Source organism: Lissotriton vulgaris, chromosome 5 (assembly GCF_964263255.1).
Source record: "Lissotriton vulgaris chromosome 5, aLisVul1.2, whole genome shotgun sequence".
In the NCBI taxonomy this organism is placed as follows: Eukaryota; Metazoa; Chordata; class Amphibia; order Caudata; family Salamandridae; genus Lissotriton; species Lissotriton vulgaris.
The window spans coordinates 1,527,857,308-1,527,875,053 of record NC_141693.1 but is presented as its reverse complement, the minus strand read 5'-3'; the positions used below and the strand labels follow the sequence as shown (position 1 = coordinate 1,527,875,053).

At 46.1% G+C, this 17,746-nt stretch overlaps 1 protein-coding gene across 2 annotated transcripts in view; it reads right to left on the bottom strand.

The window, feature by feature from the left end:
• LOC147712933 (cytosolic phospholipase A2 gamma-like) overlaps nucleotides 1-17,746 on the bottom strand; it is a 735,829-nt gene that overhangs the window by 476,439 nt on the left and 241,644 nt on the right. For both annotated transcript variants that reach the window (XM_086923597.1, XM_086923598.1), the window contains exon 7: nucleotides 10,940-11,057. In XM_086923597.1, the coding sequence (XP_086779723.1) occupies nucleotides 10,940-11,057 (118 nt within the window). The remainder of the gene's footprint in view (nucleotides 1-10,939; nucleotides 11,058-17,746) is intronic.

Sequence of the window (17,746 nt, the reverse complement as noted above, 5' to 3'; positions counted from 1 at the left end):
AGGGGGGGAAAGGGAAGATCCCTGGGGGACGCCACAATTCACCTTGCAGGGCAAGGCAGAGAATTCCGCAAGGTGGACTGCCTGAGTACGATCAGCCAGGAAGGAACCTATCCAAGTCAGTACTTGTTCCCCCATGCCCGCCGCCTTGACACGGGACAGGAGGATGGAATGGTCCACCGTGTCAAATGCGGCGGACAAATCTAGGAGGATCAGGGCTTGAGGGATGTTGGTGTCAAGTCCCTCCCTGAGTTGGTCCATGACCGAAATGACTACCTTCTCAGTAGAGTGGCGAGGACGAAAGCCCGCCTGACAGGGTGCGAGATAATTACTGTCCTCTATAAAAGAGCTGAGCACCTGGGTGACGTGGGACTCAGCTACCTTTCCCAGATAAGGGAGGAGGGATATGGGGCGATAGTTAGCCGGGGAGGACGGGTCGGCGCCCGGTTTTTTTAGTATTGGAAGGATTGTGGCAGTTTTGAAGGAAGCAGGGACAGAACCAAGGGTAAGGGAATTATTCAGGAGGGTAAGGGCGGGAGCTGGGCATTCAGAAAAGATCTGACAGAGGATTCGTGCCGGGCAGATGTCAACTGGGGAGCCCGACTTGACACGCCTCAGTAGAGGGAGCAGGGATTCTTTAGTCAGTGAGGGAATGGTAGTGAGGGACCAATTGTTGTCCGGTGGCTGCGGATGAGTGAAAGTGGGCAAGGGGGGTGAGATGTTAGCTTTGATGTGAACTATTTTTTCGATGAAGAACTCGTTAAGCGAGTTGCATAAGGACTGGGAGGGGGGATCTTGGGTGAGGTTCTGTCTGATGATGCCAGCTCGTGGACAGTGGAAAGAATCTCTCGAGACTGGTTTTCTGCGGCTAAGATGCGCCCAGAAAAGTATTCTGTTTTGGCTGTCAGGATGGCTTGTTTGTATTCACTGAGTTGGGTGGTGAAGAGTTGTTTTCGGGTCGGGCAGTAGGTCCTTCTCCAAGCTTGTTCAGCCTGCCGTAGCTCTAGTTTCTTAGCTTTAAGGCCAGCATTGAACCACTTATTAGCATTGTGAGTGCGGTTGATGGTGACCTGTTTTAGGGGAGCCACTGGGTCACAAGCTTTGTTGAGCCAGTGGTCCAGAATAGTGGCCTGAGAGTCTGGGGTTAGGCCCGAAAGATCTGGGCAGGTGGCAGTGAGCGTGTTGCACAAGGATGGTATATCGACTTGAGTCCAATTCCTTGCCCAGGTGTTTTTGGGGGAGGAAGATGTTATTTTATGGCTCAGATCCAAAGAAAAGGCGAGCAGAGAGTGATCTGACCATAGGCAGGGTGATATGGTGGGAGTGGAGGTCGGGATGTTTAATGTCCATATCTGATCGAGAATGTGGCCCCTGATGTGGGTGGGGCCATGGACATGCTGAGTAAAATTGAGACTGAGGAGTAGATGGGTGAAGTCTTTGGAAGTGATGTCTACAGCGGGGTCAGTGGTCCAAAAATTGAAGTCTCCCAAAACGAGGACAGCGGCATTGTTGATTACTAAGGTGGCCAATAAGTCCTGGAAAGCAGCAAGAAAGCCAGGAATAGGCTGGGGTGGTCTATACGTCAACACACAGGTGATAGGGGTCTTAAACGAGGTGGAATGTACCACAAGGCAGTCAGCTACTGGCAGCCTGGGTGACGCGAGTATCTGAAAGTGGAGTTCCTTGCGGGCAATCAAAGCTACACCGCCCCCTGCTCTGTCCTCAGGTCTATCTGCACGAAGCATGGAGTAGTGAGGCGGGAGGGCTGTCAGTACACTTGGTAGGGAATCAGATCAGACAGTGCCAGCAGGGGCTCATCCTTGGAAAGCTAATGGTCTTCTCAACTCTCAATCAGGTGGTCAGACCATCATTATGGCAGACAGGGTGCTCCTCTGAAACAACCAATATGACTTGTCTCATCATTTATGATACTTATCGATACACTTCCCAAGGACTTATCGCCGAGTTAGCGACACTTTATTGCAGACAAAGTGGCGATAAATCTATCGCCTCATTCACAAGCTGGTGCTAACAGCCGATATCAACAGTTTACTCGCGATAGCAGCCGCCAAAAACATTGCCACAGATAACCCCGGCACTGATCCCTAATGAGATGCAGAGTAGGCGTTCCCGTGCAAAAAGCCGCGACAACACCACTCCACAACATTCTCAACGACCAGCCAGATTGACAAAAGGATCCCAAAACAGGCATTAAGGCACGTTAGCAGCAGGAATTTAACACCTGCTCTTACCTGGTGTGAAGTCGGACGACAACCTGCACCAGAAAAGGGAGCCCAGGCCAGAGCCACACCTGAAGAACAACAGATGCCATGGAGCAACTGATCATGCAGCCCGGAGCCCCAAGAGGGCAACAACACCCACCGCCACCACCCCCAGACTACCACGGAGGCAGCGCAGACTAAGACAGCAGACCTCCAGAAAATGCACCAGCCTCACAGACCCAACACCAAAGGATGACATTGCCTACTACAGGCTAGTTGGACAACCATCCTCCGCATCCTGAACATCATTGCCCACAGGCTGAGGGTACCTACACAGCGGACAACCAACATCCCTCAGCAGACAAAGCTGCTGGCTGTTCTGCATTTGTTGGCCCTGGTACCTTCCAATCAACAGCTGCCAGAGTTGGAGGAGTCTCACAGCCAGCTCTATCAATGTTCATCGCAACTGTCTTAAATGCCATCATCAGCTTGGTACCCCAGTACCTTCACTTCCCCCACACTGTGCAGGAACAGCTGGAGACCAAGCAAGACTTATACACAATAGCTAGCTTCCCGTACATGTTGGGGGCAATTGACTGCACACATTTCCTACTTGTGCACCCTGCCAACACTGCACACAATTGCCGCTAAAGAAAGCACACGCACATGAATGTGCAGGCAAAAGTGGATCATCGGAGACTCTTCACCAATGTCGTCGCCAACTACCCAGGCAGTGTGAATGATTCCTAAATCTTCCGACAGTCCATCCTCAACCAGCGCTTCCAAGATGGCACCTGTGGAAATGCACTGCTCTTTGTTAAGTACCAAATGAGCACACCACACACCCCAACTCCACAATCATGCAACTCACAACTCTGGTAATGCACACCTTACAAACTCACATACAACATGCCAAACAACATGCCCACCCACCAGACACTACAGCACAACTTACTGTGGTATTCTGGGCTAGCCATGTACATGAGCCAACAATGGCATGGCACCTCAGCCACACAATAGCAGAATGTTGGGAGAGGTGGGAACCAGGTATGTGCGAAGGAGGCAAATGACCCATGAATGAGATTGTACACAATGTCAAGTGTGGCATTGATGTGCTGGCAAGACTACAATATGCAGACCACAGACATATCCATGTCTACATACACTGCTGGTGTTTGGAGTGTAGTGGACAGTGGACGCAATCATCATGTCACCCCAGCCAGTGAGGAAGATCGTGGAAATGTAGCTTGTTACGTCCCCCACTGTAAGCATGAGCAGAGTGGGCTGGCCCGGCGTACCCCAGGCCAGCGTAGGGGTGTGAATAAAAAGCACGCAGCTCTGGGCGTGGTTCTCGTCTGGAATGTCCAACATGTCTGCCAGGTAAGCGCCTCTCACCCAGCCACAATGTGGTCACAGTGAGCGGTGTTACCTATGATCCTGTGTGCCTGCTGTACCCCGGGCCGCTGGTCCCCAAACTCGTTTTGCCCACTCCTGTGCACCTAGGCCTCACTGCTCATGCGCTGACACCGGTGCGTGTCAAAGAGGGCCCACCACATGCCGGTGCAAGCTCCAATCCTGAGGCCCACGACCATGGCAACCTCCTCTGACCATCATGGCATCTGCGACACAGGCCCGCAGTACTTCTTTCTCATTGACATACTCCACCGCTGCCTTCGGCCCACACTGTGGTCCAGTAGGTCACACATTTGGAACTGAGTCTTGATTTCTCAATGGCAGAGTTCATATCATTGCACGCAAGGAGAGGAGTAGGAGGAAGACGTGGTTCAGTCTGGAGCAAAAAAGGATCACCATTACGGAGATGATCGAACACTACCAACAACTGCTCTGGTGACACTAACTCTGTGCATCGCGAGCCAACGGCATGTGGCTGTGGGCCCCTGCTGACCACTGCCTCCGCTCTACACTGCGGTCGAATAGGTCACACATTTGGAACTCAGCCTTGATTTATTTATAGCAGCGTTTAAATCATTGTGGAGAAGTGTGGCTCAATGATTAGAGCGGCAGACCCTGATGCAGAGGTCTAGCCCAGGACCAGGGTTCAATTCCCCGCCTCGGCGGGTCTTGGGCTCAAAATTCCACAGACCTGATAATTCTTGCCTCGGTGCCTATTCCAATCATGGAGTCCCACTCTGCAACTCTGGGCAATAGCTTGCTTAATCTCCACAACGGCCCCAAAACGCTAAGGATGCCTGGCCTCCACCTTGGGGGTGCCCAGGAGTGGACGCATCACAGGGAAAGCCAGGATGGGTTCCACAGCGGTATTTCTACAAGCGCCTTGAGACCCTTGCGGGTGAGTAGTGCGCTATACAAGTATCAATTTACAATTTACAATTGTACAGGGCTCATCGCAGACAGCATCCCCGTTCAGCTCCAGTGCCACTAAGTCTGTGCCTCGACATTCATGGAGACTCTCTGGTTGAACTTTGGTGGCATCTGAGTCTATGGACTAGGGGTTGCCTAAAACATCATGTAGGTGATACTGACTTGGTGGCAAAAACGAGGCTGTAGCATTCCACTCCTCCATTTACCTGTTTCCGCTGGCTTCTGCCCTCTGCATCATGCCATGGTGGACACACACACTGTCCCTCGTAACCCTCTGCGATCTCTGTGACATTCACCTTCGACATCGACGAGGATCCTCTCAGCTCGCGTGGCCCTGCCTAAGTGCACTGTAAGTCACTGTCCCGTGGCGGTGTGTCTGTGCTGGCCGCAGTGCATCCGGCATCCGGCCACTAACTCTGTGCAGTTCAAGTCATGGACCCTGTCAGATTGAATATTGGATGGACTGGGGGTCATCAACCCCATGTGTCTGTGGCCCTGCGCTGCCGCTGCCTCTGGCCTCAACTGCGGTCCACCTGGGCTCATGCACCAAATCGAGTCCTGACCTAGCGGGACGTCGCATCACCGCAGGATGCACATGTCACCACCGCCAGGACCACCTCCAACCAACTGCCAGAGTCGGAAGAGGCTTACTGCTAGACTATCAAAGTTGCTTACACCTGTCGTGGATGGCATCATCAGCTTGATACCCTGCTCAGCTCTTGAGGTGTCACTAACTCAGTGCTCCACAACTCATGGACCATTGCTGATTGAGTTTTGTGCTGTGGACACCTCACATAGCAATGTCACCTCAGGTAGTGTGGAAGACCTGGGACGAGGATGAGGAAGATGATGCAGCTGCAGCGGAGCTGCAGCAGGAATATCCCAAAAGGACACAATCCTAGACAATTTATTCACATGACCACGATCAGCTCTGGTGCCCCAACCTCAGTGCACTGGAACTCACGCACCCTTCTGATTGCATATTGGATGACCTCTGTACTTGCCCCAGCTATCACCATAAAGCTTCACAGTTCTTTCTGTTATACTGGTGTTTTCTGTTTCCACATTAATTGTGATCACTGTTCAAGTTGTTGCCAGCACCACTCCATGAGGGCTGGCTTACACTCACCCCACACAGATCCAGCATAGGCGTTACTGTACATGTGACCCTGGCAATAAAGGTGCTGGGCGCACGTGCCCGTAACCAGTTCCACAAACTATCTGAGTGTGTCCGTGTGGTCATAAGGTATGCATGAGGCCCCCGGGCCCTACAACAATACATTGTGCTGTGTAGAGCGGACGCAACCATGTCACCGCAGGCAGCGGGTAAGACCTTGGACATGTAGCTTTGTCGTTCCCCACTCAAAACGTAAGAGGAATGGACTTGGCAGGAGTACGCAAGTCCAGCGTGGGGGTGTGAATGATTATCCTGGTGCTCTGGGAGTGGTTCAGTACTGGAAATTTGCAAATGCATGTGTCTCTGTCACAGTGTGGGTCTCTGTTGGGGAGTATAAGTGGTCCCTGATGGGACTTAGACACCCATGTATGTGATCTTGTTCTTTTTACATGAAGTTGAATCCCACCCGCACCTTTTCGGCCACCTCTTTCTGGCAGTCTGACACCTGGCCTTGGAATGCGATGTGTGCTTTGGTGGGGTGCTGGGTGCCAGCCGTGATGGTGGGTGCTTCCACCTGTGTGGTCTGTGCAGGGGTGGTGTCTCCTCGATGCAGCTGGGCTGCCCTGCCCCTGGAGGTGGATTGTCTAAGATGTCCATGAACTGTTGTAGGGCATCGGTGTTGAAAGTGTAGAGGTCCTCTTCAGCATCACTGATAAGTTGTCTGGTCTGCTCTGCTGGAGGTGATGTTTGTCTCACTGCAATTTGCAGGGGAGATGCATTTTGACATTGTGTTGACGCATTGTTCAAGTTTACATACAGACTGCATGACAATGTACATTGTGACTGTTTGGGAGGAGCGGACTATTTGATGCAGGACAGTGGACATTTGGACTACATAATGGTTGTCAGATTGTACACGTACATTTTCATCTAGCACTTTCCTGCTATGTCAGATGTGATTGTCAGTTTCTACGCACAAGCAGACCCAGTTGTGTCCTCTGTTCTGCAAGTAAGTGTTGCACTTTGTACCACACTGTCATCTATGTGCATAAGCTGTTATTGCTATGTGTGTATGCTGCATTGTGGGAGAGTTGCCACTGCAGCTGTGATTTTGCTGCCCCTTATCCCTTTGAGGCGGTGTGCCCTTGACTTGTGTGCTTTTATGGTGCTGAGATGTTGGCGACTTGGGTCATTTGTGCTCTTGGAAGGTTTTTGTACTCTTGTGCATTGTTTGTCTGCAGATGTATTGTTAATGTCAGGAGTTGTTTATGCACGTGGATATGTCAGAGTGTGACCTGATCCTTTATGGATGTGATCAACACTCCGCAACCTCAGTGTTGTGATGTGCACAATGTCATGGTGATTGTACTGCAGTCATGCTGATCGTCATGTAGTGTCACTTGCATTGTTAGTGTGGCTCACAAATACGCATCTTCGCTGTTTTTATCGCACATGTGCATGTGTTGGTTTGTGAGATTGGTGATGACTGGGGTGGGACCCCTTTGGGCACATGGTGGACGGGGGCCTACTTGGTGTTTGTATGTGTGCTACAGTGTGCCACCTGGATCAGGGACATGATCCAGGGTCATTGTGGGTGTGCAGTGTGCTACACATGATTGTGCATGAGTGCCATTGTGCCCATCTCCCCCCAACCCCCCAGTCCCTGGTCATTACTCACCCTGTTGATGTTGTGTCAGGTCATATAGAGCTGTGTCCAGACTCTCAACTCCTTGCACTGTCTCCACACTGATGACTGTGGCCACCATTACCTCCAGCTCCTCCTGTGGCGCAGGACTCAATCAATCAATCAATCATAGCATTTGTATAGCACACTACTCACCCGGAAGGGTTTCAAGGCGCTTGGGGGAAGGGGTCTGCTATTGCTCGAACAGCCAGGTCTTGACTCCCACCTCCAGTCGCCGTTTCTGCCGTCCTGTTGGCAGCTGTTTTTTTGCTTGGTTTGGCTTTTCACATCATGCCAGCGCCTCTTGACCTCCTCCATTGACCTCCTCGACACTCCAACTGCATTCACGATGGACTGGCATGTTTCCATTTGTGTTGCCAATGACACAGTGGAGGTGACGAACACTTGTTGTCAGTGTTTTATCACCTTTGTGACGAATATCCGGTTTTCCTGCGGACTGCACCCCGTTTTCCTCTTCCTCTTCTCCTTGGCCTTCCCCAATCCAGAGGTTTGTTGCTGGTGGTCTGTTGGGCTTGTGGGGTTTGCGTTGAACTCTGCACTCGGTCCGAGTGTATCCTTGGTGCTACACAGTTTATTTTTTTGTTCCTTTTTTTTAAAATCTGCTTTTATGGTGCATTTTCCCGCATGACGCGTGGGAATTGCATTGCAGGCCTGTCGCTGGTTATCGCTGACTTTTGTATCGCGATGGGCCTCATCTACTATTTACGCGTTCATGTTTTGTGTTTTTTCAGCATCACGTTAATTTTAACGCAGTCATTTGAGGTTGTTAGCGTGAGAGTATCGCATGGTACCGCCGTGTTAAGAATACAACGTTAAGACAGCGTTTTTTTCCAGTGATAGACTGCGATGTGAAGAGTTGAGTTAAGCTACTTTTGCAATAATTAGCACACGTTCTTGAGAATATCCCCCTTGGTTTTAACAAGAGAACACAGGTCCCATTAGTAAATCTTAATGTCCATTTTGGTGCTCGATTTTAAATTGACACCAATTATTCCTGAAATTATTAATACATAATTGTCTGGTTGTATTATTATTACATTTCAAATTAGGACATCTTTAATTAATATGCCATGAATATGCAGCCTTACATTTACATGTATGATGTACAGAGATATTAAATCCCTCCCCAACAAAATCTGTATTGCAGTTATGCAGCATTAGTTCTCCATACACTTTAAATGGCTGTCCTTCCTGTTATGCTTCTAAATACATTGCAGCACAATTCTTGGAGAACACTAGAAACATTGCCACCTTTGAGAAGGAAAAAACGGTACAATAAAACAAAGTATAATTCTTCTTCCGCAGCTGTTTGGCTGAATTTCAAATGTCGGGTTAACAAACTAGAAGATTCATGTAAAGAAAACAGAGTGACAATTGACCCAGCTAATTGTCTCATCATATACTTAGAAAGAAGCTCTTCCCATATATAAGACTCTTTTTTTGTAAAAAACGATAAGATCAGTTTATTGAGAAACTCTTTTCATGAGTTACTCAAAATTCATGAGTTGGCATCCTCATAAACTGATTATAATTCTGCCGAACTCCAAAGATTTTTCTGAGTTCCTGAGAGCCTATTTTCATCACAAAATAAGGGGCATATCAGCAAGGGCCTGCAATATTTATCGCTCAGCGCTCTTAGCGCGAGGATAATTATCGCAGGCTAACGCTAGATTCTATCGTGGAGATATTGTGCTATCAGCAACGCTTATCTCCCAAGCGATAGAAATCCATGCGTTAGCCACAAAACAGAGCGATTATCGCTTGCACTGTGACATGCAATACCTTGCTGATAGGGCAGGGTGGACTTAGCCATGTAATCCACCTCCCATTGGATTACATGGCTAAGTCAGATCGGTGGTAGGCGTAAAGAAACCTGCTTTAAGCGCGGTTAGTGCTTCTTTTCCTATCGCTAAGCAGGGTAGCCATTCCCTTAATAATTGGAGAAATGTCGGTAAGCGACATTTCTCCAGTTATTTTGGGACGAACACCCACTTTGCATCTCATTAGAGATGCAAAGGTGGGCGTTACAGGAAAGGGCACTAAGGTAAGGATTCACGCGATAGCGTGACCTTGCTGATAAGGCGATAAAATTATCACCTCTTTTAGTCCGAAAATGGACGCAAAAGCGGCGATAATTTTATAGCGCAGCCTTGCTGATATGCCCCATAGTAAGTGCAAGAATTGATGGGGATTTGTTTACTATGGCCAAAGTGATGTATAATGATCTACCCTGTTGCCCGTGCTGAGTACTCATATTTTGAGTTGATTCCTTCGCCTGATGTTATTTGGATGGTGAGGCTGCATCTTCCATTGAATTTCAGCTCGATAAGTTACCTGCCAAGTATATAAAAGGGAACACTGAGTTTTTTTTTTGGAAGGCTTATCATTAATTGTAAATGATGCTCTTCAGAAAGCAATCTTTACGGATGATCCGAAGCATATTATAGGCCTTCATCATGTATACAAGGTGGATTTATATACAATGTTTGGTTCTAAATGGCAAAGGCCACATTTCAGCATAATGTATGGCGGTTTCTGCGGTTATATCATAGAACCAGCCAAAATCTTAGATTTCATTTAACATATCTTTTCAAGGTTCCAAATCAGAATTGAAAAAAGTACTGCTGATGGCATGTATTACTTTTGTTAGTGTTTGGTGCCCAGTTATTCATTTCTCCCTACGTTTTTATCATGCTTGTATGCATTTTATAATGTTCAATGTGTTTAGCTTTTGAATGATTGTATGCTAATATAAATGTTGAGATGGGGACTAGAAACTAGTATTTTCCTAGGATGTATGACGTTACAACGCATGCTTTTACCATGCATGCCTTTACAACACGGTTTTTACATCGCAAACCTTTACAACTCATAGCGCTTTGGGGTGCTGGATAGTGAATAGTTTAATTTACTATTCCAACTCCAGTCCCCGTGGACACTAGGGAAGGTGTTGGATAGTAAATTAAACTTATTCCCTATCCTCGAGCGCCCCCAGCGCAATGCGTTGTAATGGTTTGCGTTGTAAAAGTTGCGTCATAAAGGCACTGCTTTGTAAAAGTTGCGTTGTGAAGGATGTTTCCCATTTTCCTACAATGTGTTGTGCTAAGGAAATACAGTCTAAAAAATCAATTTTGGGCATGACCTTTTCTGATCCATTTTGGCTGCAGAATCTTACGATTTTAAAGTATTTGTACTTTTTAAGATAGTATATTTACAATTATATTTATTTGGAAGAGTCCTTAAAAGGTTTTTTTTTAATATCAATATTTTTTCATTACTTCATTTAGATTTTAATGAAATGCCTTTTTGTGCTTCGCATTTTAAAACTTGAACCCAATATTGAGTGGGTAAGATTACTAATCTGACCCTCTGCAAGCAGGACTGTACACTACTACTGATTTTGATAAATAAAAGAAGAAAAATCTTATCCACAAGAGGTGTTTTTTGCAGTCAAACATAACACGATTACTCAGCTACAAAAGAATTTGCTATTGATGGAGTGGTTTATATCAATAAGTTTATCAATCTGTACTTTTTACACACGTATGTTCCTACCAGAAGCGTTCTTTTTTTCATTTATGATGTTACTTTTTTCCACAGCAGCATAAATAGGATATGGGTTTGCACCATTCTCACAAGCTTCTTTTTGTTTAGACAGGTTGTTTTCATTAATCTAAAAAGGGAATTTGAAAACATGCTTATAAAAAACATATATTCTAGGTAACAGAACAAAATACAACAACATTATAGCATTAAATAGTATTATGAACACACCCTCAGTTCTGTTGACAGTTCAATATTTCACGGAATTGGTCAATTCAAATCAGTGTCCCTACTTTTCTATTCATCTGGTGCAGTAGAGGGAAAAACAATATTCTTCTATTCTATTCTATACGAGATTACAAACAAAAAGGGTGACAGGGCTCACTGTAAATAGACATGATGAAACTAATTACTCTCTGCCATCCTGCAGTTATATTGTCTACAGTACACCTCCCTGGCAACAATGTTTACCATGTTTCAAATGTTGTGCAAACTAGGCATAATGTGAACTGCTGGCATACATCCTGGTTCAATTGTGTTTGGCTAAAAGGAATGCTAACGTAATGCAGAAGCTGTTAGAATCACAAAGAATTGTTCAGATTGCACAGATGAAATCATATAAACACCCAAAGCATAAGGCTGAGCATACGCCCATGTTTTGCACCCCAACCATCTGAGAAGGGAGACTTGGTTAATTTAGAAGATAGTGTCGAATGCCTACTAAAGAATGAAGCAAACACAAGGAGATGATGGACGGAGCACTGAAACTTTTCAGACACTCACCCCTAGTCACAGAACTGGATTGCATCCATCATCATTCTTTAACTCACCTCGCCACCTCAATTCAGACCTAGCTTAATGCAAATCAATCTTGACCCTGTGCCTCATGGGAACAGTCCAGCTCCAGCTGCCAAGCCAGGTCTTCCCTAAACCGGAAGCAAGCAACCTGGGACCAGTTTCTGGGTAACATCCTTCATCAGCCAGGATAGCTTGAATCCATTGGCAAAGTGAGCAAGGGACTCACCTCTGGGCATACCCTGCCAACTTACGGTGAACAAAGCAAACATAAGGAAATGAGGGACGGAGCACTGAAACTTTTCAGACACTCACCCCCAGTCACAGATCTGGGTTGAATCATTCATCAATTCATCATTCTTTAGTTCACTTCGCCACATCAGTTCAGACCTAGCTTTATGCAAATCAGTCTTGGACCTGTGCCTCATGGGAACAGTCCAGCCCGAACTGCCTAGCCAGGTCTTCCCTGTACCGGAAACAAGCATCCATGGAACCGGTTTCTGTGTACCACCCTTCATCAGCCAGGCTAGCTTGATTCCAGTGGCAAAGTGAGCATGGGACCCACGCGTAGGCATACCCTGCCAACTAAGGGCGAACAAAGCAAACACAAGGAGATGAGGGACGGAGCACTGAAACTTTTCAGACACTCAACCCCAGTCACAGATCTGGGTTGAATCCATCATCATTCTTTAGCTCACTTCGCCACCTCAGTTCAGACCTAGTTTTATGCAGATTATTCTTGACCCTGTGCCTCATGAGTACAGTCCAGCCTGAACTGTCAGGCCAGGTTGTCCCTGAACAGGAAAAAACATCCAGGGACCGGTTTCAGGGTAACACCCTTCATTAGCCAGGCTAGAATGTATGACGTTACAACGCATACATTTGCAATGCATGCCTTTACAACGCAGTTTTTAAATTGCAACATCCTTTACAATGCATACATTTACATTGCATGCCATTACAATGAATATTTTTAAACTACATTTACAACACATTCCATTACATCGCTTTATAACTTTACAAGGAATGCCATTACAACGCATACCATTACATTGCATTTAAGGTAAGTGTTGAGTAGTGTAGGGGTACAAATTACTATTCTAACTCCAGGGAGTGCAACAGTAGGGTAAGTGTAGGGGTACTATGTGTTGTAATGGTATGCGTTGTAATGACATGCGATGTAATGTCTGCGTTGTAGTGACATGCTTTGTAGTGTCATGTGTTGTAGTGACATTCAAAGTAATGGCTGCATTGTAGTGACATGTGTTGGAAAGGATGCTGCGATGTAATGACTGGGTTGTAAATGTAGTGCGATGTAATGACTGCGTTGTAAAGGATCATCATTTCCTTGTGTTTGCTTTATCCTATGCTTATCATGACTTTTGCTGACCAACCAATAATCTAATTTTATTATTTATCTTTAGTTGGGCTGTATACAATAGAGTGCATTTGTTTTGTAATCTTTTTTATATATCCAAGTAAGATGAAGCTGTTTCTTCAATGTGTAACATACTAGTATGAAACTAATGATGCTGATAGGTGTCGATACCCTGTGCATATTATGGAAATATAGGGGCATATTATCAAGGAATGGCGTTATAATTATTGCCGCTTTAGCAGCAGAAAACTGCCGCTAAAGCGGCGATAATGGGCTTGATGATATGCCCTTGTGAATTCCCATAGAAGCCCATGTTCTGGTGTGAACATGGGCTTCTATGGGAATTCTCCACAGCATATTATCAAGCCCATTATCGCCGCTTTAGCAGGGCGATAATTATAACACCATGCTTGATAATATGCCCCCTAGAGACACTGTTTTACACAATTCTTACTTTGTGAGAGAGTCTACAAAAGGGAATGCTATGCTGCGAAAGGACAGAGAGAAGTATCTTTAACGAGGGAGTTAGTGTACAATGGACATCTTGCCTATAAAACGCATAAAGCTCAAGAGGACTCATGAATTGCTGATTTGAGGTTGGATTAAATGCGTTTGTGTTTTTTATTGTGTAATCTATTTTTATATATCCAGGTAAGACACAGCTGCTTCTTCAATGTATGATAATATACTAGTATTAGGCTAAGGATACCAGATAGGTTTGTAGTGCCCACCCCACATTCTTATGCTTGTTATGCAGTTTTTACCTATTGAGAGAGTCTACAAAAGGGAATGCTATTTTCCTAAAGAACAGAGAGGTTTATATTTAACTATAGAATTGTGATGCATTAGATGTTTATGGGCACTCCTGGCCTGCTCTGGAAACAAGTCAACAAAAAGAGAGGTAGGGAAAGGAGTGAACACTCTTAGTCCCCACTGTAACTATAAAGAAAACAAAAAAAGAGTGTTCCTTGGTTTGGAGACACAAAAGTGAAAGAGCACAAGAGACCAACAATGCCAATTCGGTTTGTTTAGAAAGCCCTCACTCACCGACCTGGTCGGTGACATGCTTCATCATCGGGCCCCACTGGGTGTGACCGAATGTCACCCCAGTGTGGTACAACGCCAGATTTATTGCGGAGCGGGTAATGTGAAGATGTGAGGGCTAAGTGGTGAGTTACGTGAACAGAGTGAAGTGGTGAGTTAAAAATGCCTTGTATGTATCAAAAATTGATTTAATGGCTGATCATCAAGGGCAAAATTAAAAAATGTGTTGGTAAACAAGGCCAACTAATTTGGATGGTCTGTTTCCAATAACATTAAGTGATAGTGAGTGGTCAACATGTTTCTGCCAATGTTGGTATAGTTAACCTGGCATTCGTTAGGACCTAGAGTGAATAAACCCCGGCGGTATGGGCACGCTAAGGCCCACCCTACCAAGGGACGTGAAAGTGAAAAAAGTCTGTAGAAGTGCAAAATAAAGGGGGGCTTCACCGAACAAAAAGGCGGAGGCACACACCCTCCTTGTCTCAAGGTCAGAGACAATAAAAATTACATGCACCTGTGAAGGCAAGAGGGTACAAACAGACATAAAGAGACAAAAAACAATTAGTTCTTGGTCAATGAGCCAACAGATTTAAAACCGGTGACTTGTGCTCGTGTAAGCTAACAAGTGCACAACACACAACTAGTGGCAGAGGTGCGTGGCTCTGCCTGTGGCTGTATCTTACTTATATTACTTGATAGCATTAACAGTGTCAAGCCAGTCTCACGTGAAGTACGTATCGTTTGAGCACATAAGCACAATGCCCATCAGTGCGCGTGTGTAATATCATGCGCTGCGAGGAAGATACGTGACAAAATGGGGAATGGCGGTACGATAGTGAACCTGAACCGTAACACGCTCACTGTTAACAACCAAGCGATCAATGGGCCAAAGGCCTGTGACCACTAACCCCATCCAAGCGTGGTGAGATAGACAGGTTCTCACTTCAAAAGGGATGAACTTTCACCCCATAGACCGCGGGAGGGGAGTGACGGCGTATTTGGCACATCCTGCAAAATGGGAAACGAACAGGACAAGGGACGGGTTTACTATCGAAGCTTCAAAGGTACTTAGCTCATATGGTAGAGTGCGGCCGGAACAATACTCACGCCCACGACGCCAGGCACCCGAATGTCCACCTGATCAAACCTCAGAACCGGGTCTCGCCGATCCGGACCTGGGAAGACAGGCCGGTATATGTAGCGGGGCTCGGTGAGCAGCGCGCGCTCTTCTGGGATGGGCGTGGCCTGTGGCGCGCATGCGTGGAAAATAGCCAATGGGAGTGCAAGCCCGGGATAAACAAACCCGCAGAGACAATCTCAAACTAGAGAGCGCAATGCGTTGTTTCAACATAGGAAAGAAGTAGCTGTAGACAGCGCACTGCGTTGTAACAATACGGAAATGAAGTGGCTCAGAGCAGAAGGCTTGAGTATAATATGCCCATGCTGGTGAAGATACCGAGTATTTACAATATTTGTGTTGGAAATATTAGCAATATTAGCACAGTCGGTCGGGATCTCACTCTATTTACATGGCGTGGCATAATGTGGGATGTAACTGAACAGAGTCTGATTACTGGGAGCAGAACCATTGACATCGCGTGTCAGTGGAGGGCAAAAGGATTGCTGGTATAGTGCCCTTACATCAGCTGCTCGTAGTTGTTAGCTGAGTGTGGTGCGTGGAACAGATCGCACAAAAATTGTAACTGACAGCAGGATATGGCGACAGACCATCTACAGATAGTCAGATCAATAGTCAGAAGTTTTTATAGGGATAATTTACTTGAGAACAGAACCCCAAAGGATATCGTCATTTAGGCCATTTAAGTGGGTGCCAAGACGGTACACCCATCGTTGTTCCTTCTCGAAGAGCCTATCAGTAATGTTGGGACCCCCGGTGAGTTGCTCAATGACAGTCCATCTCAGGTCATTAGTGGTGTGGTTGGCTTGTAGGAAATGGTTGCTCATCTTGGTGGTGGTTTTTTGCACCTAATATTGCTCCTAAGTTCACATACCCTCTGTTTGACTTTCCTGGTAGTCATACCCACGTAACGGAGTAGACAGGGGCATGTGATAAGGTAGACAACATTGGTAGAATTACAGTTGGTGTGTGATTTTTGCCACCATGTTTTGCCTGGTTCCAAAGACAGTGATTTGGTGGCCGTCGTCAGGTGGCACACGGAGCAGTTAGCACATGGATAGTGGCCGGTGACCTTGGGTAGATTCCATGCATCGGTGATGCTGCGTGTTGGTGTTGCAGTTGGTTCTTTTGGTCTGGTATGGACCAGAGAATCTTTTAGACTTCGTCCTTTCTTAAATTAGAACAGGGGTTTCTGCCAATCCTTCTTGGTGCTAGAGATAATTTTCCAGTTTTTATTAATGGATTTTTTCATTAAGTTGGATAAGGTACTGTAGGTAGTGACACATGTGAGAGGAGATTCCACCGTAGTTCTTATGACAGGTTCCAGTAGGACTTCACGTGGCTGGTTGCGTGCCCGTTTGAATCCTTTGTTTAGGATATGGTTAGGGTAGCCTCTTTGTTGTAATTTCTCAGTTAAATCCGTAGATTGTTGTTTGAAGTCATCTGTACTGCTACAGTTTCGCCGAATCCGAAGATATTGCCCATAAGGTAGGTTTTCCCTCAAAGGGCGTGGGTGAAAGCTGAAAAATTGCAGCAGGTTATTTTTTGCAGTGGCTTTATAGTGCGTTTTGGTGGTTAGAGTCGTCCCACTGTTAGTTATCACTATATCAAGAAACACCGCCTCCGTGGTGCTTACTGTATGAGTAAATCTCAGATATCTGTCAATAGTGTTAATCCATCCGAGGAATTCCATCAGACGTTCCATACTTCCTTGCCATATGAGCAGCACATCATCTATGTAGCTTTTCCAAAAGGAAATGTTTCTGGCAAAGGGGTTGTTAATGGACTGGATGTTTTTGGCCTCAAAATCAGACACGTACAGCCCTGCCACACTGGGGGCAAAAGTACTGCCCATCGAAGTTCCAGAGCATTGAAGGAACATTTGTCCTTTATACGCAAAAAAATTCTCTTTGAGTGCAATGGTGGCACAGTCTATTATAAATTCTCTTGGAGTGGTATAGTCCCAGGAGACTGAGTTGAGAGCTGCACTTAGAACTTTGATCGTCTCATCTTGAGGGATACTCGTATACAGGCTCTCGATGTCTAGAGTAGCCAGTATAATTGAGTTTGCCTCAAAGGACATGGTATGTAGTTGGTGGAGTAGACTCTTGGTATTCTTTAGGTATGTGGGTGTGTTTTGAACAATGGGTTTCAGAAATTGATCACAAAAAGTGGACAAGGGTTCTAATAGAGACCCAATGCCTGACACTATTGGTCGGCCAGGGGGCGGTAGTTTGTTTTTGTGGGTCTTTGGCAGTGTGTAAAAATAAGGGACAATGTTTTTACTGGTGGAAAGAAAGTCTGCCTCATTTTTTGACAAGTATCCATTAAGTTCAGCTTCCTTGACCATGTTGGTGATGCCATTTTGGAGATCAATAGAGGGATCATCAGTCAGTGAGGGGAGTGTAGTTGTTAGTGTCATTCAGCAGCTCTTCACATACTCTCTCGTAGTCAGTGGTGTTCT